We start from the raw sequence: 18,073 nt of genomic DNA, 5'->3' as shown, positions 1-18,073 counted from the left end.
GTATATTCACAAATTAATAAAACATTAATGAATGTACGGGGAATGCTCAGTGCAATATGAGTATTTTATTGTTTTCAGAAGATGACTGTACCCCAGGGTTGCCAACACTGTAAATATTGCTGCTGACGAGATGTGTGTATGTGTATTTGTATGCGTGTGTGGCACTGGCAAACACTCACACACATAAACAGAGATGAGGATATCTTGAAATAACAGGTAAGGGCAGTATTACAAGTTGCAACTGCTATATAGGTATTAAGGATTGACCTATAAAAAAAGTTTGAACGCTTGCCCGGCCTGCTGCAAGCATCATTTTGCTTGAACAACCTGCAAAAGTATTTTTCTGGAAAACTAACCCATCAAATGAACATGTTCCTCATCTCACCCACTTAATACTTCTTAAAAGCTACATCTGATAAATAAGGCCTGGAATTTCTCAAGGGAGCAAATGTGGAACATATAAATCTATGAACGTGTAATACAGAAAATTAACAGTAGGGGGAAGCAACACCCTAAAATGCATTAGTCTCTTGTTACACGAAGAAAACGGTGACGACAAGGGAGCATAGAATTACAATGACTAGAACAATTCCCTCAAATGGGATTCAATAAAAGGAGGGGTTCACAATTCTTCAAGTCTGTCTTAAAACAATAGTCAGGTGCCCAAATGATATTTGAAACATTTGTTTTTCTTGCCGAACTCATTCCTCCTATCATACTGGTCATCAGAAGATCCCTTCATAATGCATTTACAATGTAGGTGATGGGTGCTAAAATCCACAAGCCTCCCTCTGTGCAAGAATTTATTTAAAAGTTTATCTGAAGCTAATACGAAGCTTCAAATCAAATGGATATATTTCAACATTACAGTCTTTTTAGTGCCAGAGTCCTTCTTTTTGTTTCTATACTTCCACCGCAGCTCAACTTGGGAAACACTGTCCGAGGAAACAACAAAGATGGAATTTGATGTTAAAAAGACTGTCAATGTGGCAGATATCCATTTGACTAACTCATGACTAACTTGGACTGCTGAAGCCTCATTGAAGCTTCACATAAACTTTTAAATGTATTTTTTGTACAAAATGAATGTATGGATTTTGGCCCCCATCACTTACATTAAAGGCACGATTTAAGGGGATCTTTTAATAGCTAGTATGAACAGGAGGAATGATTACAGTGAGGAAAACCTCTTTCAGTGTTCATACGGACACCTGACTGTTGTTTTAAGCCACACTTGAAAAACTGTGCACCAATTCTTTAATTTGTTTTTCTGGTTTTGATTATTATTGACTTTTGGCAAGCACATGATGTAGTATATGCATTTATAAAATTGTTGGTTTTGGTCTGTACCCATTAAGAGCTCTGTTAGAGATTTGTTAAAATTATAAAGGACAAGCCAACATTTTAATGTCTTAATTTATCTTTTTACATTTTGGAGATTCTGTGATCGAATATTTCCTCGCCATTATGATATCAAACAAACACAATTAATTATTAAAACGTACATGGAGAAATTGGCAGAAAATGTGCAGGTCGAAGGACACATGCCTATCTATGTGTTGTGCTTCTATGCAGTTGCTGCTGTATTGTTTTGATTAGGAAAATAACCATTTGGACAGGTAGAGCTACGCTTTATAGTATCTAAGGTTAGTTTCAATTGAATGCTTTTAATATGTGTATATTAAATATATCAGATAATGATGTTTCCAAACGCATGTTGTTGAGCAGGCGTTAACTAGCGGACCGTTGCTAGCATTAGTGCTAACATTAGCAGCACTAGCTATTAGCCGAGCAGTGTAATGCTAGTGCTAGACCTTTGTTTCTTGATACTGTAATTAAAGTTCAGCGTACCTTTGCGTTTCAAGGTTAACATTAGTCGTAATGATTGTCAGACATTCAATGGCCGTGCAGCAGTAGCTTACAGTGCAGATGAAGACCGCAGTTAATTCATGTTAGCTGTTTAGGTTGACGTTAGCTCGTCTAAGTTAGCTAACATAACAACGGAGCGGTTTGCCAGCTGCCCACACGGTTTGAATGAATTTCGTCAACCTCTCAGTGTAATTTTACACATAATCAAGTAAAATAGGTTTATTTTGGACACTCAATTGACTAGAATATATTTGAACATATTGATCATAGCGCCTGTTTGCATTAACGTAGCGTAATGTTGACGTCAACGCTAGCCGATGTTATACACCACCGATGAGCGTAATCTCAACCGACATACAACGTTAAATTCTAACATAGTGACGCACTGTGGTGTTTATAATGAAGTTTAGCTATTTCTATGGATTGTAAAATAAATGAATAGTTCGATCTGTGGCCTTAGGTCCCCTTGTAGTCATCCTAATTAGTTAGCCTATTTTGGGATTCAGAATTTTAAATAATGTGAGGTAAAAACTTGAATGTATAGAAGTCATATGCCATATAAATATACATAACTTTTCAGAGTTTAAAGAGGGAAAATATCGAACATCACAATCTGGTAAACACTGACATTACATTATTCAATCTAGATAAAATCCCAAACTGATTATTATTGAATCTTGCATTGCGGACTCTCATCCAGCAGAGGACACTGCAGCTGCACTGAATTGTTTGAAAGCAGAGCAGTTGGAGTAAAGTGAATTTTATGCCGTTTTTTCTTTTTTTCGTAGCTTCTGTTTTTTGTTGTTGTTGTTGTTGTTGTTGTTGTGAGCATTTTACAGTTTTACCTGCAAGATTGTTGCTGAATATGTGACTCATTATGATGAAGGCATTCCTAGGCATCCAGTGGTGGAAAGTAACTAAGTAGAATTACTCAAGTACTGTACTTAAGTTCAATTTTGAGGTACTAGTACTTTATATGAGTATTTCCCTTTGACGCTACTTTATACTTCCACTCTACAACATTTAAGAGGGAAATATTGTACTTTCTTTTCAGATGAAGATTTGACACAATGGATAATATAACAAGCTTTTAAAACACAACACATTGTAAAAGATGAAACCAGTGGTTTCCAACTTTTTAGCTTTTGATGTCTCAAAAAAAGCAGTGTGTAGTCGGGGTCACATTTCAGATGTTTATGAGTTGTTAACAGTTCTACCAAATAGTGATTTTTCCCTCTAAACTTCACACATGGTTTCATTTCAATAAATGTTCAAATGATCCAATATTTCACATAAAATCAAAGATTAGAGAAAAAGTCCGAAAACTGAAAACAGATTTGTGTTTCAGAACTTTGTTTTTTCTTCTTTCCTCTCCCGTTAATCATCTTATGACCCCTCAGATTTATCTGGTGACCCTTTGGCGGGGACCGACCCCTAGGTTGGGAACCACTGGACAAAACTATGTAACTGTATATAAAGTAGTTGAAACTAGCTCCACCTCCAGCAGCTACAACAGTAATGTTCTGCTTACACACTGATGCTTCAGTATTTATAATCTAACGATGTCATATATAAAAATATATCAGTCAGAGGGATGAAATGAGCACTTTTACTTAAATAGTTTAAGTGTATTTTGCTGATAATACTTATGTACTTCTACTTAAGTAGGATTTTTTTATGCAGGACTTTTACTTGTAACTGAGTATTTTAACAGTACTGTATCGGTATTTCTACTGAAGGAAAGGATCTGAATACACCACTGTAGACAGCACTATCAGCATTTCTGAAAAAGTGAGGTCTGGCATGACAGAAATGTTTGAAAAAAAAACTCCTGCTTACCTTAACTGTGTACTGTAGAGGGGATTTCCCCTTATATTCTCTTTCCAAACGGGATATTTGTGGTGAATTGGCTAATTCCTCTGTGACTTTTTCCCACAGTATTTAGTGGCGGGTGGCGGGTGGGGGGGGGGGGGGGGGGGGGGTGAAACCACATCCAGGATACTGAGACTCACTTCCCACGCAGTGATTTAGAGGAGGTTAAAGGTTAAAACACAATCATATTGTTATTATTTTCAGAGTTCAACCTGTTTTTTTTTTTTTCAGCCTATTGTTTTTTTCAGTCGGTTTTAAGAGTCAAACTAATTTTTATTCAAAGCTACAATTTAACACTACTAAACAGATTTCCTAATGCTGATATTTTGACTACAGAGTCTCTGTAAAGCTTAATGAAACTTCACTTCAGAGAGCATTTTAGCATGTAGGCGTTCTCTTATCTCTAATTACGAGGCAGTACCAAAACACTACTTATTTCCTCCTTTTGAATATAGGTTACACTAGCATCTGAGGGGTAAGTGCAATGTGTTTTTTCAATCACTTGCTTAATAGTGATTGATAGCAGCGAGACATTTCTATTAGAGGAAATGTGGCTGGCCAAGATGGGTTGCGGAGCCAAGTTTGGGAGGAGTTTGGAGGAAAAGCAGAAAAAGCGATACCGCTGTTGAGGGAACAGTCTGCTCTCTTATTTCCTGACCGGACAGCATCCATGGTGACAATCCCTACACATGTCAGTCCGACTGTGTCTCAAAAGCAGCAATAAGTGTCCCTCTTTAGCGTATCCAGCTCCTCCAAATGACACAAGCCTTACTGTAACCAATCATCGGCCTTTCTAGATCTTATACATCTCAGTTAGATCTGTAGCTCAACTTTTTATACATCCAATAAAAAAATTTTAGCCCTCGCTGTGCTGGTATAAGATGTTTCCTATTCTAACATCTCCTACTTTTATCCTCCAGATCTCTTCTGTTAGATTTAGAAGTCATGGATGAGCTGACAGGATCTCCTGCAGCCAATCCCGACAACAACAGCCAGAGAAATGGAGACGAGGTAAGAGGTGAACACACAGATATCAGATGGCATATTTTTCAGTTTTTTCCCCCCATTCAAAGTCCAAGAATGTCTCATCAGTGTATATCATGGGGGGATTGCTACCTGAATTTTCAGAACATATCTGTTTTTGTTATCTTTTTCAGAAGCCTCGACGTGGCAGCTGGCCCAAGGGGAGGAAGAGGAAGAAGCCAATGAAGGACAGCAACGCACCCAAAGCCCCCCTAACGGGCTACGTTCGCTTCATGAACGACAGACGGGAGCAGCTACGGGCAGAGCGTCCAGACGTGCCCTTCCCGGAGATCACGAGGATGCTGGGCAACGAGTGGAGCAAGCTGCCGCCAGAGGAGAAGCAGGTCAGTGAAAAAGCTGCAGAAAGGATTACACACCGAGCAAATAACATAGAAGAAATGTGTCAGAGTTTGAGAATTTCTTTCCTTTCCCACTTGTATGTTGCATGATTGCATCCAAAATCCTTAAAATGTACATAGTTTTGTGCTGCAATAGTAAATAATTGTGATTGTTCTGAAAAAGCAGTGAAAGAAAATAAATAGACCAGAGGCGGCAGCAGCCAGCAGCAAAACCTATTTAGGTTTTTGATTAACAAGATGGTGGATTTTTAATTGTCATTACTTTTGGCTTTCAGTAACTGCAGCCACTGTGCCCCAAAGGACTGGACTGAAATATCCAGTTAGTCAAAATGATGCCAATTTCCCCAAACAGATTTAACACTCTCTGAAATCAGCAGACACATTTACATTCATTATGAGTTTTCTCTGTGCACAAGAGCCAATGTAGGGAAAGCCCTCACAGTCTGCCTCGAAGGTGACAAGACACTGATTTACACGTGATTATTGCTGCGTTTACATGGATTCTGGCGTAGCAGACGAGAGCAGGATAGTAAAAGTAGGTGAGGCTGGCAGAGAATACTGGCAATGGTAACGGTAGACGGCATTGACGGAATTTACAACCGGATGTTACGTAGCTCCCTCACACAAGAAGAATGAGGACAACAAGAAGCTAATAATTCAATCAGAGCTTGAAATCTTTCCGAGATATTACAAGAAAATCTGAAAAGTTTGCAATAGAATATTAAGAGAAAGCTACATTTTATAGCTACGTGCATTACTAGAATAATAAAATAGACACAAAATTAATTTATTTAATATATGTTATTCCATTCTTTGTAAACAGTACAATATCACCATAGCAACATATCGTCATGCGTGTTTTGTTTCGCCGTTGGACTGTTAGTTTTTCCCCGTGCCGTCCAGAAGGTGTTGTCCATCTGCCGTCTACCGTCTGCTTGAATCCATGTAAACGCAGCCTCTTGATGGCCTCTTCCAGTGTTTCCTAGATCTGCCCTAAACTGTTACCAAAGAGAACAGGTGGTATAATGCTACTCACTTTAAACAAAAGTCACATACTGTAAGTCACTGCTGTTATATTAATATGTGTTGCCCCACTGCAGAGATACCCGAGTGTGTATGTTTCACTCAGGGAGCACTTGGATGCCCTTTTAAAAATATCACAAACAAGAGGTAAACTGAATCATAATCAGTTTTACTAGTTTTGTGTTGCATTTTATCCTGATAGCACATACGCTAATCAGAAAAACGTCATGGTTATGTTATGACAATAAATTCTCCATTAGACATCTGTTGGAAACTAATATATAAATGTTTCCTTTGACTGTGCATTTAAAGCTGCAGTACAGAAACATATAAATGAACATTTGTTACATTGAAGCCCTCGCCAAACAAGTTCACACAATGCAGATTAAGCCCATCACCGCCAGGTAGATCTCTCTGTATTTCACAGTATACAGAGATTGATGCTAACTTGATGCTAACTTGAATGGGAATAAAATAATTTAATCATACAGCCTCTTCTAGACTTTCCAAATGTTATCAGACCAAATGGATCAACTTCTGATAGTGAAACGAGTCATTTCACGGGGGTTGTGTGACGCTCAAACCATTTTATCCACCATTTTACAGTAACAGAAGCCTATGATGTAAGCGCGTCAACAGTGTTTTTGTAATTACTCTCACTGCCAGAAGGGGGAGACAAAAGTCCTGCACTCCACCTTTAACACGATACTAGCCCAAATGTTTCACACTGTCAGGTAACAAAATTCCTCAGGCATAGCTGCTAAAGTATTTATTATATTCAAAGTTAGAACCCGCAGACTTCTTGCCTTTCTTTCCAAAGAAGATTTGAGAAGTCTGGACATGTTTTGTTTGTAAACACAGGTGGAATAGAGCTCAGGTAACTTGGCTGCTGGTTTGTAACATGTTGTTGTCTTCCACAGAGTTCAAAGCTGGGTCAGACTTGTCAGTAACTTGGGACCAGTTCTTAGTGTGAAAGCAATTTTAGTAGCTTTTCCTCTAATTCCTAAACTAATTATATTACAAGATGTTTTTTTTACAAGCCTTGTATGAAAGTAGGTTATTAATATTGGAAATTACTGATGTTTGTCAATTGAAATGGAGATCCTCAAAAACTAATCCTGATTAGGAACAATCACTCCCACTCATTGTGCCATCTCAGCCACAATTCCCCTCCATCCCGACTCACCAAATCTCATTTTCCTCCCTTTTGTTGTCTTCATTTATTCCGGCTTCTCCTCACCTTTCTTTCTTCTCTCGCTAGCGATACTTGGACGAGGCGGAGCGAGACAAGGAGCGCTACATGCGGGAGCTGGAGAAGTACCAGAAGACGGAGGCCTACAAACATTTCACCAGAAAGGTCCAAGAGAAGCAGAAGGGCAAGCGACACAGGGGAGGTGAGATTCGGTTAGAAAAGCAGTCGGGCGGCAAGCTAGCAACAGCCACTGAAAAGTGCAAATACTGCAAAGGCTTGGAAATGATTTTCGACTTGGGTTATTCACTCAAAAATGATTAAATTTTCATTATTTAGTCCAAGATAATTCATCATTCGCTTTGCATAGTCAAAGGAAATGTGGCGAGGAAGGGGAAACTGCATGAGTTTGTGTTAGGCAGGGTTATAAGTTATAGATCAACTAAAGGCCAAGGAGCTGTCACTTTGCTCACAACACATGGTCTATAAATGTCAGTCTTAATATCAAAAATGTTAATGACATAAACAGTTTTGCATTAGAAAAAAAAATGAAAGAGAAATCTGCCCATCTGAAGAAGATATTCTGACTCATTTCAGTCGATTCACTGTATCTCCTATAGTAGAGCGCAGAGATGGGATGTTTTTTTGATTACTGTCATTCATTCTATCAGTTCCCAACGTAGTAAAAGCATGCTGTGCCGGGGGAAACATGAATCATCCGCTGTCTTCTTCCTTTATTCTTTCCTTCCTCTCCAGATGTTGGGCACCAGGTTGCCAACGAGGCTCTTCACGAGGTCAGTAACTCTTTCCTGCCCCGCCACTCTCACAACCACTTCCCTCCAGAAGAAAATATCATATTTAATCGAGCGAATAAATCCTCGTCTGACTGTCAGAATATAATATACGTTTACACCGCGATTTCCGTCCGACGAAGGAAAGCACAGGTTCTCATCAGAATGACTCGACTCATTAAGTTCAGATTCATCTCATTTAGCAGCAGCAGCTTAAATAAACAGTACAGTGTAGAAAAACGTATGTACAGCCAACAGTAATCCTACACAGCGTTGCATTCGGTGTTGTTGCAGCTGTATAAAGGTGTTGCAAACTGTCGGAGCACTATGTCCTTGTGTTCAGTAGAATAAATCAATGACATTATTCACAATCCGTCTTATTATCTCATAGCGTGTGTGACAGTGAAACTGCTAAATCTCCGGTTATGTTATAAGTGAATAACCTTTTGCTTTTGTTTCATTACCATGAATAATTTGTGCTGATGTAACATCTTTTTTTCAACTTTCAGAGACACAACGTTCTTGCTGCCTTGTTGAGAACTCAGACAACAAATACAAGTAGATTCAGATGGTTAAATAGGAAAAATAGCAGCAGAGGCTAGGAACTTTCAAAAATTAAAATGATAATGTCCTCAAAAATGTGTGAAATCGCTTCCATCAACATGAAATCTTAAGGTTGGTTTTGAAAATTACATCAAAAAACTCAACTGAACCTTTGCAAACAGTAAAAACTCACTAATCACTCACTAATATCAATGATTTAGAGTTTGTGTAATCACGGTAAGAGTTTCATTTTTGCTATTTTCACACAGAGGAAGCTAGATCCGTCGTGTTCTTGTTCTTATTGTTGCATCACTAAAGCCGCCTTTAATCCGCTTTGGTGCTACGTCTGTGTTCATGATCCAAAACACTTGGCTTCTACTAAAGTGTGTAATTCATTTTTATTAAGTTCTGCATGTAATTAAGAGGTTTCCTTTGTAAGCGTTACAGCATACTCCGAAGGGGTTACAGCCAAGGTGACTTTATTGGAATCAGCATTCCTCTGGGGATACCAGTGTTTCCCCCCCTTTTAGATTTCAAAAGGACGCAGGATTCAGCATAAATTTCATTATGTTAAGAAAGGAGGAAGGATGATGCAGGCTTTCATAGGATGGAATATATAAACGAAACCTGCTCTGTATCTCGTGCTGCTATTGTGAAGCACGTTTTTTTTTTATTGCAAATGTATTTCAAACCATTTCAGAGCCTTTGATATCTTAGCAGCGTTGTTGATGAAATTACTTCTACCTCCTCATTTCTTAACCTGTATAACTGTATTTCCCCCACGGCCAGGTATGAAATCAATTATCCACCCACCTACAGCCCAGCTAGATAAATGACCGTCTCTCTCTCCCTCTCTCTCATCTCAGTCTGTGTGGCCAAACATTTTCACTGTTGAGCTCATCTCTCTCGCTGTTACTTTGTCTTTGGCCGCCATTAGAAGGATGCAGAGGGGAAGGACAGAACTGTGTTTGACATACCAATCTTCACAGAGGAGTTTCTCAACCACAGCAAAGGTAAAAAGCCTGAGCACAGCCAGCTGTTTGTTGGGAAATGCGTTTTTACTGGGTGTGCTGTGACTTTTTTAAACCTCCATTTGTCTTAAGTGTTTCAAAACACATTCCTTCGCTACCTCAAGAGAACCCAGTTTATAGAGCTCCATTGTCCCAAAATAGTCCCACAGTCCGATGAACTCAGTGATGTCTTGAACTTTAAAAAGAACGCACCTCTCCGAGCAAATTAAAAATGCATGACGGCGCCGAGTGCCGTATCCCATTGTATCATCTCTTTGGACTTCTGCTCTGATCTGCCTTTGTGTCTGGTTCTCTGTCTGGATTTTTATTTTTTTTGTTTGTTTGTATTCCTCAACAGCACGTGAGGCCGAGATGAGGCAGCTGCGTAAGACCAACATGGAGTATGAGGAGCGTAACGCGGCTCTGCAAAAGCACGTGGAGAGTATGCGTGGGGCGGTAGAGCGGCTGGAAGGCGACGTGATGCAAGAGAGGGGACGCAACGGGCTCCTCCACCAACACCTGGAGACCCTGCGTCAGGCGCTCACATCCAGCTTCTCTTCTGTACCTCTGCCAGGTGAGAACCAGTATCGCTTAAGTCAGTGATCTGCATCCATTTTATGTAGCGGAACCTTGATTTTCATCTCTATTTTTTTAAAATAAAAATAGTATAAATGACTCAACACTATCCTCTATGACTTATTAATATAGAGACAGAGCACAATTAAGTCCCGCACAATTCATTGCTCTCCATTGACTTTGTATTGCGTCACTTCTGTCTGCTAGCAAACAACAGAAAAATGCCTAAAAGCTGCTTTGAGGTGGGATGCACTTCCAACAGGGTGAAGAACCCAGAACTATCTTTTTATAAGCTGCCAAACTGAAAAAACTGAGCCTTTAAGAAGACAAAAGTGGATACCGTTACAGAGCTGTGTGCCGTGCGGTGAGAGAGAGACAGACCCGACCTTAGCAGCACATACAGCCTGCAGCTCCAAAACCTCCGTAAAAAATGACCATTAGTTTTCGGGAACTTGGACTTATTTCTTAAAGCGCGCATGTAGCTCTCGGGCTTAAAATTTGTTGATACTGATGGATGCACATTATAAACTAGTATTGACCTGATATCCCACACCAGTAATCCATCCCAAGACACAAACATAAATACTGTAGAAGTGTCCTAGTTAAAGTTGGTGTGACATAAATAATATCGTTGGTGTGTTCATACACCTACAATATATTTACTGTGCTTATAACTCTGACGTCTCTCTTCCTGGATGCCCATATTTAAACCGCTTACCGTTTACAGTCTTTTACAGACCGCTCAGGTAAATCAGGCTTTGAACCCACATTCATTTTAACATGTTTATTGTTTAAATTTCAGGAACGCGCTCCTGCTTTGTTCCCACTTGTTTAATCCACGTACAGAACCTGTACTGAGCTCACACCCACAGATTTTTCTCTCTTTCTGTTTTCTTTCACACCTATTTGAATTCCTTGCAGCAGAGACACAGACTCTGCAAACAACACAAATTGGCGTAATTTCATAAAAGCTTGATGATGAAAGATGATTGCGAAATCCACTAAGACCTCGCCTCAGGGAAACTTGTCAGGCAGGTTCTGTTTAGAAGAAAGCACCTATATGTAAGTAACATCAGATGTGTACCTCTGATTTCAGGCTGGTTCTTTCTGTAATTGTGCCATCTCTATTAATTAATTGACAGCTCGGGACATGGTTTGATTTTGCTCGGAGCAATAACATCGGTATCGACGAGGCTGGTGTTTTTGTGCTTGGTTCATCCTACTTCTGATCTGTTTTCATTGATTCCAGCCCCCGGTGCTCAGCGGATACTTCGCTAAAAGTAAAAGACAAGATGTCAACCGCAACCTAATGACGTTGTCTCCCCCAATTTGAGTGATATAAAATCGAACTTTTGTTAGCTTATGAATATCTCACTTCTCATAGCTGACATCACACACCTGTTGTCCTACAGGCAGCGGAGAGATGCCCTCTCTTGAAACCATCGACTCCTACATGAAGAAGCTCCACAGCATCATCGTCAGTAACCCCCAAGAAAACGAGAATCTCATCAACACCGTGAGAGACGTGGTCAACCGTTTGGACAGGTAAGAGATTCTTTCCTTTAATCTAGTGTTTTATTTATTTATGAGTAGTTGTCTAGTCAATAAAATGAAAACAATAAAAATAAATACCACTCTCAAGGTAACAGGCCTTGACAAAGCTTTCTCAGTCTGACTAATGTTACAAAATCTCAAAGATAAACCTGTTATCTGTATTGTTATTAATTAAATTTCTTGATTTTTCTAATTGGCAAAACAGTCTTACATCTTTTAATCATCTTTTCCGGAGCTGATAATTGGTTGAGAGCTACTAGAATGTTTTTTGTCTTAGTCGACAAAGTAACATGACTACAAATCACAACACCAGTATGTCTTTTGCCCTAGATAATTGGACAAAGTCCCATCTTTTTGACGGATTGGGATTCACAGCGGCGCTAAGTAGACGTCATTTCCAAGTCGACGCCCGACTCCTTGACGGCGAACCTTCTTTTCGATCTGTCATCCCAAACGATTTTAAAACGTCTTTTATTACTCTGCTAAGGTGGCGTAGGTGAAGGTGATGTAGCGTCTCATATTTATTTATTGTTTTTTTTTTTGTTTTTTTTATACTTTCAAGCTGTTAACAATTTATTAATATAGCTGTAGTTTGTTTTTATAAAATAATCCGATGACAGAACCTGAAACCTTAACATAAACTGTTTCCTGTCACTCATTGCTTCTGTTCTGTTCTCACCGTCCATTTCTAGCAAACGCTTCCACAACAATATCTAAACTATTGTCCGACATGTTGTGTCCGATTGAAGAGAAATGTGAGTTTGAAGTTTGTATTTATCATATACACCAAGAAATATTGCTTTTTTTTTTAATGCTCTGTTGAAGAAAAAAAACGTGCCATTTCTTTTTTTTTTCCTTTCTGTGTGTAAAAAAAGTGTTTGTGTTTTCAATAAACTTATTTACATCATGTGAGGAGTGAGTCTCTCAGGAAAGGTTTATGACATATGCTGGGAATATTCTTGCAGAGAAATGAAAATGAAAGTTAGATACACAGGGTATCATAATGCCGTAGTTTTATTGTTTTATCTCATCCAAAAAGGTCCTTTATATAACAGCCACTATCAAGTATAACAGGATCTCTCTTTGATGGCATATCTAAATTATGCAGTGTAAATGTCAAAGCAGCTGGTTGTATTATTTGCGGAGTGAATGCTGCATTTCAGGAACGACATCAAAAAGAAATACGCTGCTAACCGTAACTTTTAAAGGTGCTCGGTGAGTGCCGAAGCTTATTTACTCGCAGCGTACAGTAGATGTGGTGTCAAACAGATTTGGTCTGGTTAAGTTAATTGAGCGGCTCTACAGTAATTTACTGGAATCTGGAGAAATTACTTTGCACTCAGCAGCTCATTTCTCAGCCACTGAGCTGCACACAGCTTTGGGAAACAATAACCTACTGTATCATGTTTGAAGGTTTCCCCCCTCACATAGCAACACTAGACCAGAGGAAAACAGCTGAATAAGGAAAAAAGAAAATGACCATGGAAGTCTCTGACACAAATCCTTTTAAATAAATCATATTTTTATTATAATTCACTTTAATTTAAAATGAATGTTCCCATTTGTTTGATCAGTAGCTGGCTAATTAGCTTGGATATGAAGTATCGAGTTGCTAATGTAGTACTGTATTTGTTTTTGACTTGACATTATGAGCCCTTCCTGTTTCCATTCACTGATGCCCTTTTCCTCTTTGCCAGCTGAGACTTCCTGTCCACAACGGCCACATGTGTCACAGTGTTATATCCAAAAATGGGCAACAATGTCCATAACAGACGATCTGTTCCTGCAGGAGAGTATGTGAGTCCATACAGTGAAGTAATAATATACAGACTCTGACTGCTACATTATACTGAATGCATGAGCGTTGGCAGAATCCATGTTTCTGTTTTACATCCACATTGCACAAGTACAAGCTCATCTCTGTCATGTGACGCAGTGCGGAGAGGACTTTGACAATTTACAGGTCGTTATGAAAGTAACATTTACAACCCGAAACCTGTCTGAATTTGATCAAATGCCAGCTTGTTTTGGTAGTAATGTCAGTTAAATGTCAAAGGTACAGTATGAGCTATAGATTTCCAGCAGTTTTTGTAGGCATTATGTATTTTAACAAGACTTTCTATAGCTATGCGAGCACCTCTGTGAGGCTATACTTCGGCACAGCAGTGCTTCGAGCTAAATGCTAACATGCTCACAATGACCATGTTGAGCATGCTGATGCCGTGGGTAGGTAGTGTTTACTATGATCACCATCTTAGTTTAGTGTGTTAGAATGCTAACATTTTCCAATTAGTACAACACACAAAGTACAGCTGATCATCATGTAGTTTGATTTGCAGGTATTTGACCATAAACCTAATTATTGGACAAATTAAAATTTTGACCCGATGACGCCACCAGATGAAAAGCTGGGAATTCACTGAATCTGTACTCATCAAATTTCATGGCAATCAATTTAATAGCTGTCTAGACGTTTTACTCAAAACCATAAATGTGAATCTCAAGGTTGCACCAGGGGGAAAAGTTAGGGGATTGTAAAAGTCATTAGAATGAATCCTCTGGGCAACATGGATATCTATACCAAGTATAATAGCAATCCATCCAAAAGTCGTTGGGACATTTCACAAAAAAATAAGAACATCAACCTCAGGAAAAGTCAGGGGATCATTCTCTGGGGACTATGAGTGTCTGTGCAAAATACCATTGCAATGCATCCAATAGGTGTTGAGGTATTTCAGTATGAACCAAAGTGGTGGATAGACCACCATTACCATCCCTAACACCATGCAGCTAGCTCGGCTAAAAATTCAAAATGTAGAGAAATACTAGCTCTTGTATGTGGTAGATGTAGTATGAGACATAAACTACTTCCAGACAAGCTCTGTGACCAGTGAGACACTCACTACCTTATTAGAGTTGTTTACCTTTTCACTTTTGGGATCATCTTTCACATATGTGCTGCTTGGTGTGTGCAGTAGGCACCAAAGCTCATTTATATAATGAGCTTAGCCACAGCCTTTATTTCGCTTTGATGTTGGCCCAAAGCTGTAAAAAAACAACAGAACTATTTCCGTCGGGGGTGGAGGGTGGGAGGGTGGGGGGGTTATAAATGGTGCAGAGTAATGCATCATACCTCGAGTTTTAAGTCCAGACGTGACCCGTTTCTCTCCACTCCACACACACCCAATCTGCGCTCTGTGATACCAAATCAAGCGGAAAATCTATAAATCTATTTTACGACATGACAGAATCGTTGGAACGGAGAAACAGTGATGTCAGCCGTGATGTCCCACCTCTTGCCCTCATCTCGCCACACCATCACACCCAGTCTTTGTCCTCACAAAGAAACACCCACCGAAATACAAACAGCCTCTTCCTCCTTATTTGGGTTGTGTCTGCATCCTTGGCCAGTTTCCTGCTCGAGGAGTGGCGGGTTGACATTAGGATAGAGGAGCCAGCTCCAGCAGAGAGCCACAGATCCTGAACCGGAGGAGGGAGGGAGTGACTCAGAGCAGGGAGGATGAGTCAGGCGACATGTGCTGATTGAGCTTTCAATGGCCTCAATGTCCTGAATGGTTTCTGTTAGCTCACACTATCACGGTTTAAATGAGACACCTTTCGTCAGTGTATTCAGACGTGGTCAAAACAGCTGATGATGTGGCTTCGCCTTGCCTAATCTATGTGGGCCAATAAACATTTATGGAAGATCTTTTTTATAATCAACAGGGATTGATTTTTAAAAATGTTTTCTAATGGCACAAACCCCCTACTTGTTTAATCAATAAAGTATTCAATTATGTGAGTCACTGCTGAAGGCCAATGTTGACCTCTGGGGTTGAGAATGATTATTTGCTGAGAGCAACTTTCTCGTGACCTTTTTTTTAGGACACATTTCTGTAATTTAGTCATACTTTTACATGTGCAGGCATCAAGTTAAAGTTCCTCTTTTCAACCCCTGCAACCTCTATGACCTATTCTAAATGATTCACATGTTCTGAAAGTGTCTTTTCAAAAATAAGAAACAGATTCAGTGAGAAAGTTTTTATTATGCCCTGTTGACTTTCCTAACAGGACATTAAGATCAGACATGACAGTCAGCCGCAGAACAGCTTCGCTGCAGCTGGTGTCTTGCTCAAGGATACTTCAGATGCTTGCAGTAACACGGGCTTGAACCCAGTCTTCTTAAAGTACTATTTAAGTCTATAGGTTGTTGCCCCGGTGGCAGTTTCTCAACACATCTGAAGAAAACGAGTAGAAGTATTTGAAAGGAGACAGATATCTCCTCCAGTCTGAAAAGAAACGATGATATGAGTACTTTGAAACACAATCAGAGCACGGCATGTTGGCATTACAGTGAACAAAATATTATATAAAGGTGTAGGAAGAATAATGAGGTAGAGAGTAATGAGGAATGTCTGCAAATCTATCAGAGAGAATCTTTTAGTTAAGTCTGTCAGCATGTCTTTCTTTCTTAACAGGAACATTATTGAAGATTTATTTTAAATTCTGTTTCATTATCAGGGACAAAGTCCTTTCAACTGTACAGCTGACATGAGTCAGATCAAACGTCATTACCTCTGTGTTCCAGCCAACCCTCATGGCGCCCTGTCTCTCTCTCTCTCTCTCTGTCTGTCTCTCTCTGTCTGTCTGGGACTGAGCTCCACCTGCGTATCAGTATTTTCTGACAATATGCACTCTACTCATAAAAAGTAATGGAAATTTTACATGGCGGCGTGTCTGGGTTTCACTCTACGTGGGTTGCTTGTATTAACATCCTTGCGTGATTTTGAGACATCAGTTAGAGTGATTATGATGCCAGAACTCATTTTCACAAAGAGATTTTCTCAAGGATTTCAGCTCTGTTTAGTTTTCTGCACCCAAAACAAAAAACTTCATTATTCTGAGGCTATTTTAAGGCTGTGACATTTGCACTTGGAGATACATTTGTGCTTTGAATGAAACACACATATACACATATTGCATGCTCTCCAAGAAATGAAAGAATTGCCTTGTACTTTACTTTTACTTTGCTGACTTGAATGAATTTACTTGGGAAGTGTTTGTTCATACAGAGAAATGTATGTGGGCACTGAAAATTATATTTTTTGCTGTAAATGTCAAGGTACATGGCTCTTTTTTTCTCCATAAAATACTGATGATAATACTTATGTCATCAAATGTAGAGCTAATAATGTGTCTGAAAAGAGAATGATGATGAGGAGGAGAAGGAGGAGGAGGAGGATTTGTCCACATGATAAAATTGTCTAAAATAGTCTATTTGATCAAAACTGTCCCATAATATTTCTCAGGCTAGTTGTTTTGACTTTACTTTTCTAAGAACATGTATCCCCACTATCTCATTACCCTTTAACACAGAGGAGGAAGAGCTTTTTTTTTTTTTGATTTCCTGCTCTATCTTTACAATTTGTCCTGCAGCAGTGTAATAATCTCCATAGATAAGCATGTTAATCTGCTTACAGGTGAGGGATGCAGACCAGTTATACAAAGCATAGAAAAGAAATCTCACTCAATTCATTCAGTTGCAGAAACAGAGAATTACTCTTAAAAAGGCAAAGGAGGAAAATGCGAGTCATCCTCCCTCTTCCTTGATCCATCATCCGCTCCATCTCCCCCCAGCCCTGGAAAATCCTTGGCCTCAGAGCCCAGGACCGGGGCAGGGAGGAGGAGGAGGAGGAAACAATGCTTGGAATGTGCAAAAAAACTTGAGTCATTCCCACATGTCAGCCTCTGGCTCAGCTCCTCCTCCTCCTCCTCTTCCCAAACGCCTTTTCCAAATGAACCCTATCTCGCTTGTTTCACCCAATGTTACTGCTGTCTGAAACTTTTTTTTTTTTTTTTTCCAAGGAAAGACTTACAAGAGCAGCAAGTTTAAAGTTTTCACAAACTGGGTGTGATCTTAATCTCATATTGCTTTGTGATCAATTTGAAAACATTAATATAACAATTAATCGCATCATTTGTTACATCTGCTGCCTTTATCCAAGCCTAAACATTACCTTCTGAAACTTGAGTGCCAAGTGGGCAAAATGGAGAAAATAAAAGACAAGAGTTACACTTACCACTGATCTGTGCTTTTCATGTGCACTTAGCTTTTAATTATGATTTGGATATTTCCCACAGCACCTGAAGGCAGCAGGAGAGGAGGGGATTTCCTCTCCTGTGGTCATTACCCCTTATGAGAAGCATTATGTCAGCGAGACACACTGACTGCACTCAACGCTTTTCAATAAGTGAAAAGTGAGT

At 39.4% G+C, this 18,073-nt stretch overlaps 1 protein-coding gene across 4 annotated transcripts; it reads left to right on the top strand.

The window, feature by feature from the left end:
- The first annotated feature begins 1,540 nt into the window (after positions 1-1,540).
- Positions 1,541-12,721, top strand: hmg20a (high mobility group 20A). Of its 4 annotated transcripts, none has more exons than XM_044357188.1 (9): positions 1,541-1,646; positions 4,662-4,752; positions 4,899-5,108; positions 7,408-7,540; positions 8,092-8,129; positions 9,610-9,682; positions 10,038-10,253; positions 11,668-11,800; positions 12,140-12,721. In XM_044357188.1, exons 2-9 carry the CDS (start codon positions 4,687-4,689, stop codon positions 12,141-12,143), a joined length of 873 nt encoding a protein of 290 aa, XP_044213123.1. In that variant the 5' UTR covers positions 1,541-1,646; positions 4,662-4,686; the 3' UTR covers positions 12,144-12,721. The 4 variants fall into 4 exon arrangements, with proteins under 4 accessions (XP_044213123.1, XP_044213120.1, XP_044213122.1 ...); XM_044357185.1 differs by having other exon boundaries at positions 9,607-9,682; XM_044357186.1 differs by having other exon boundaries at positions 1,552-1,619; positions 9,607-9,682.
- The last annotated feature ends 5,352 nt before the right edge of the window (positions 12,722-18,073 follow it).

Source organism: Thunnus albacares, chromosome 7 (assembly GCF_914725855.1).
Source record: "Thunnus albacares chromosome 7, fThuAlb1.1, whole genome shotgun sequence".
In the NCBI taxonomy this organism is placed as follows: domain Eukaryota; kingdom Metazoa; phylum Chordata; class Actinopteri; order Scombriformes; family Scombridae; genus Thunnus; species Thunnus albacares.
This window is presented reverse-complemented; position numbering and strand designations above follow the sequence as displayed.

Bases quoted from the DNA above. Each gene is read 5' to 3' on its own strand.
- hmg20a (XM_044357185.1), top strand. From the start codon at position 4,687: ATGGATGAGCTGACAGGATCTCCTGCAGCCAATCCCGACAACAACAGC. The intron at 4,753-4,898 runs GTAAGAGGTGAA...TATCTTTTTCAG, and splicing joins GCCAGAGAAATGGAGACGAG to AAGCCTCGACGTGGCAGCTG. The intron at 10,254-11,667 runs GTGAGAACCAGT...GTTGTCCTACAG, and splicing joins CTCTTCTGTACCTCTGCCAG to GCAGCGGAGAGATGCCCTCT.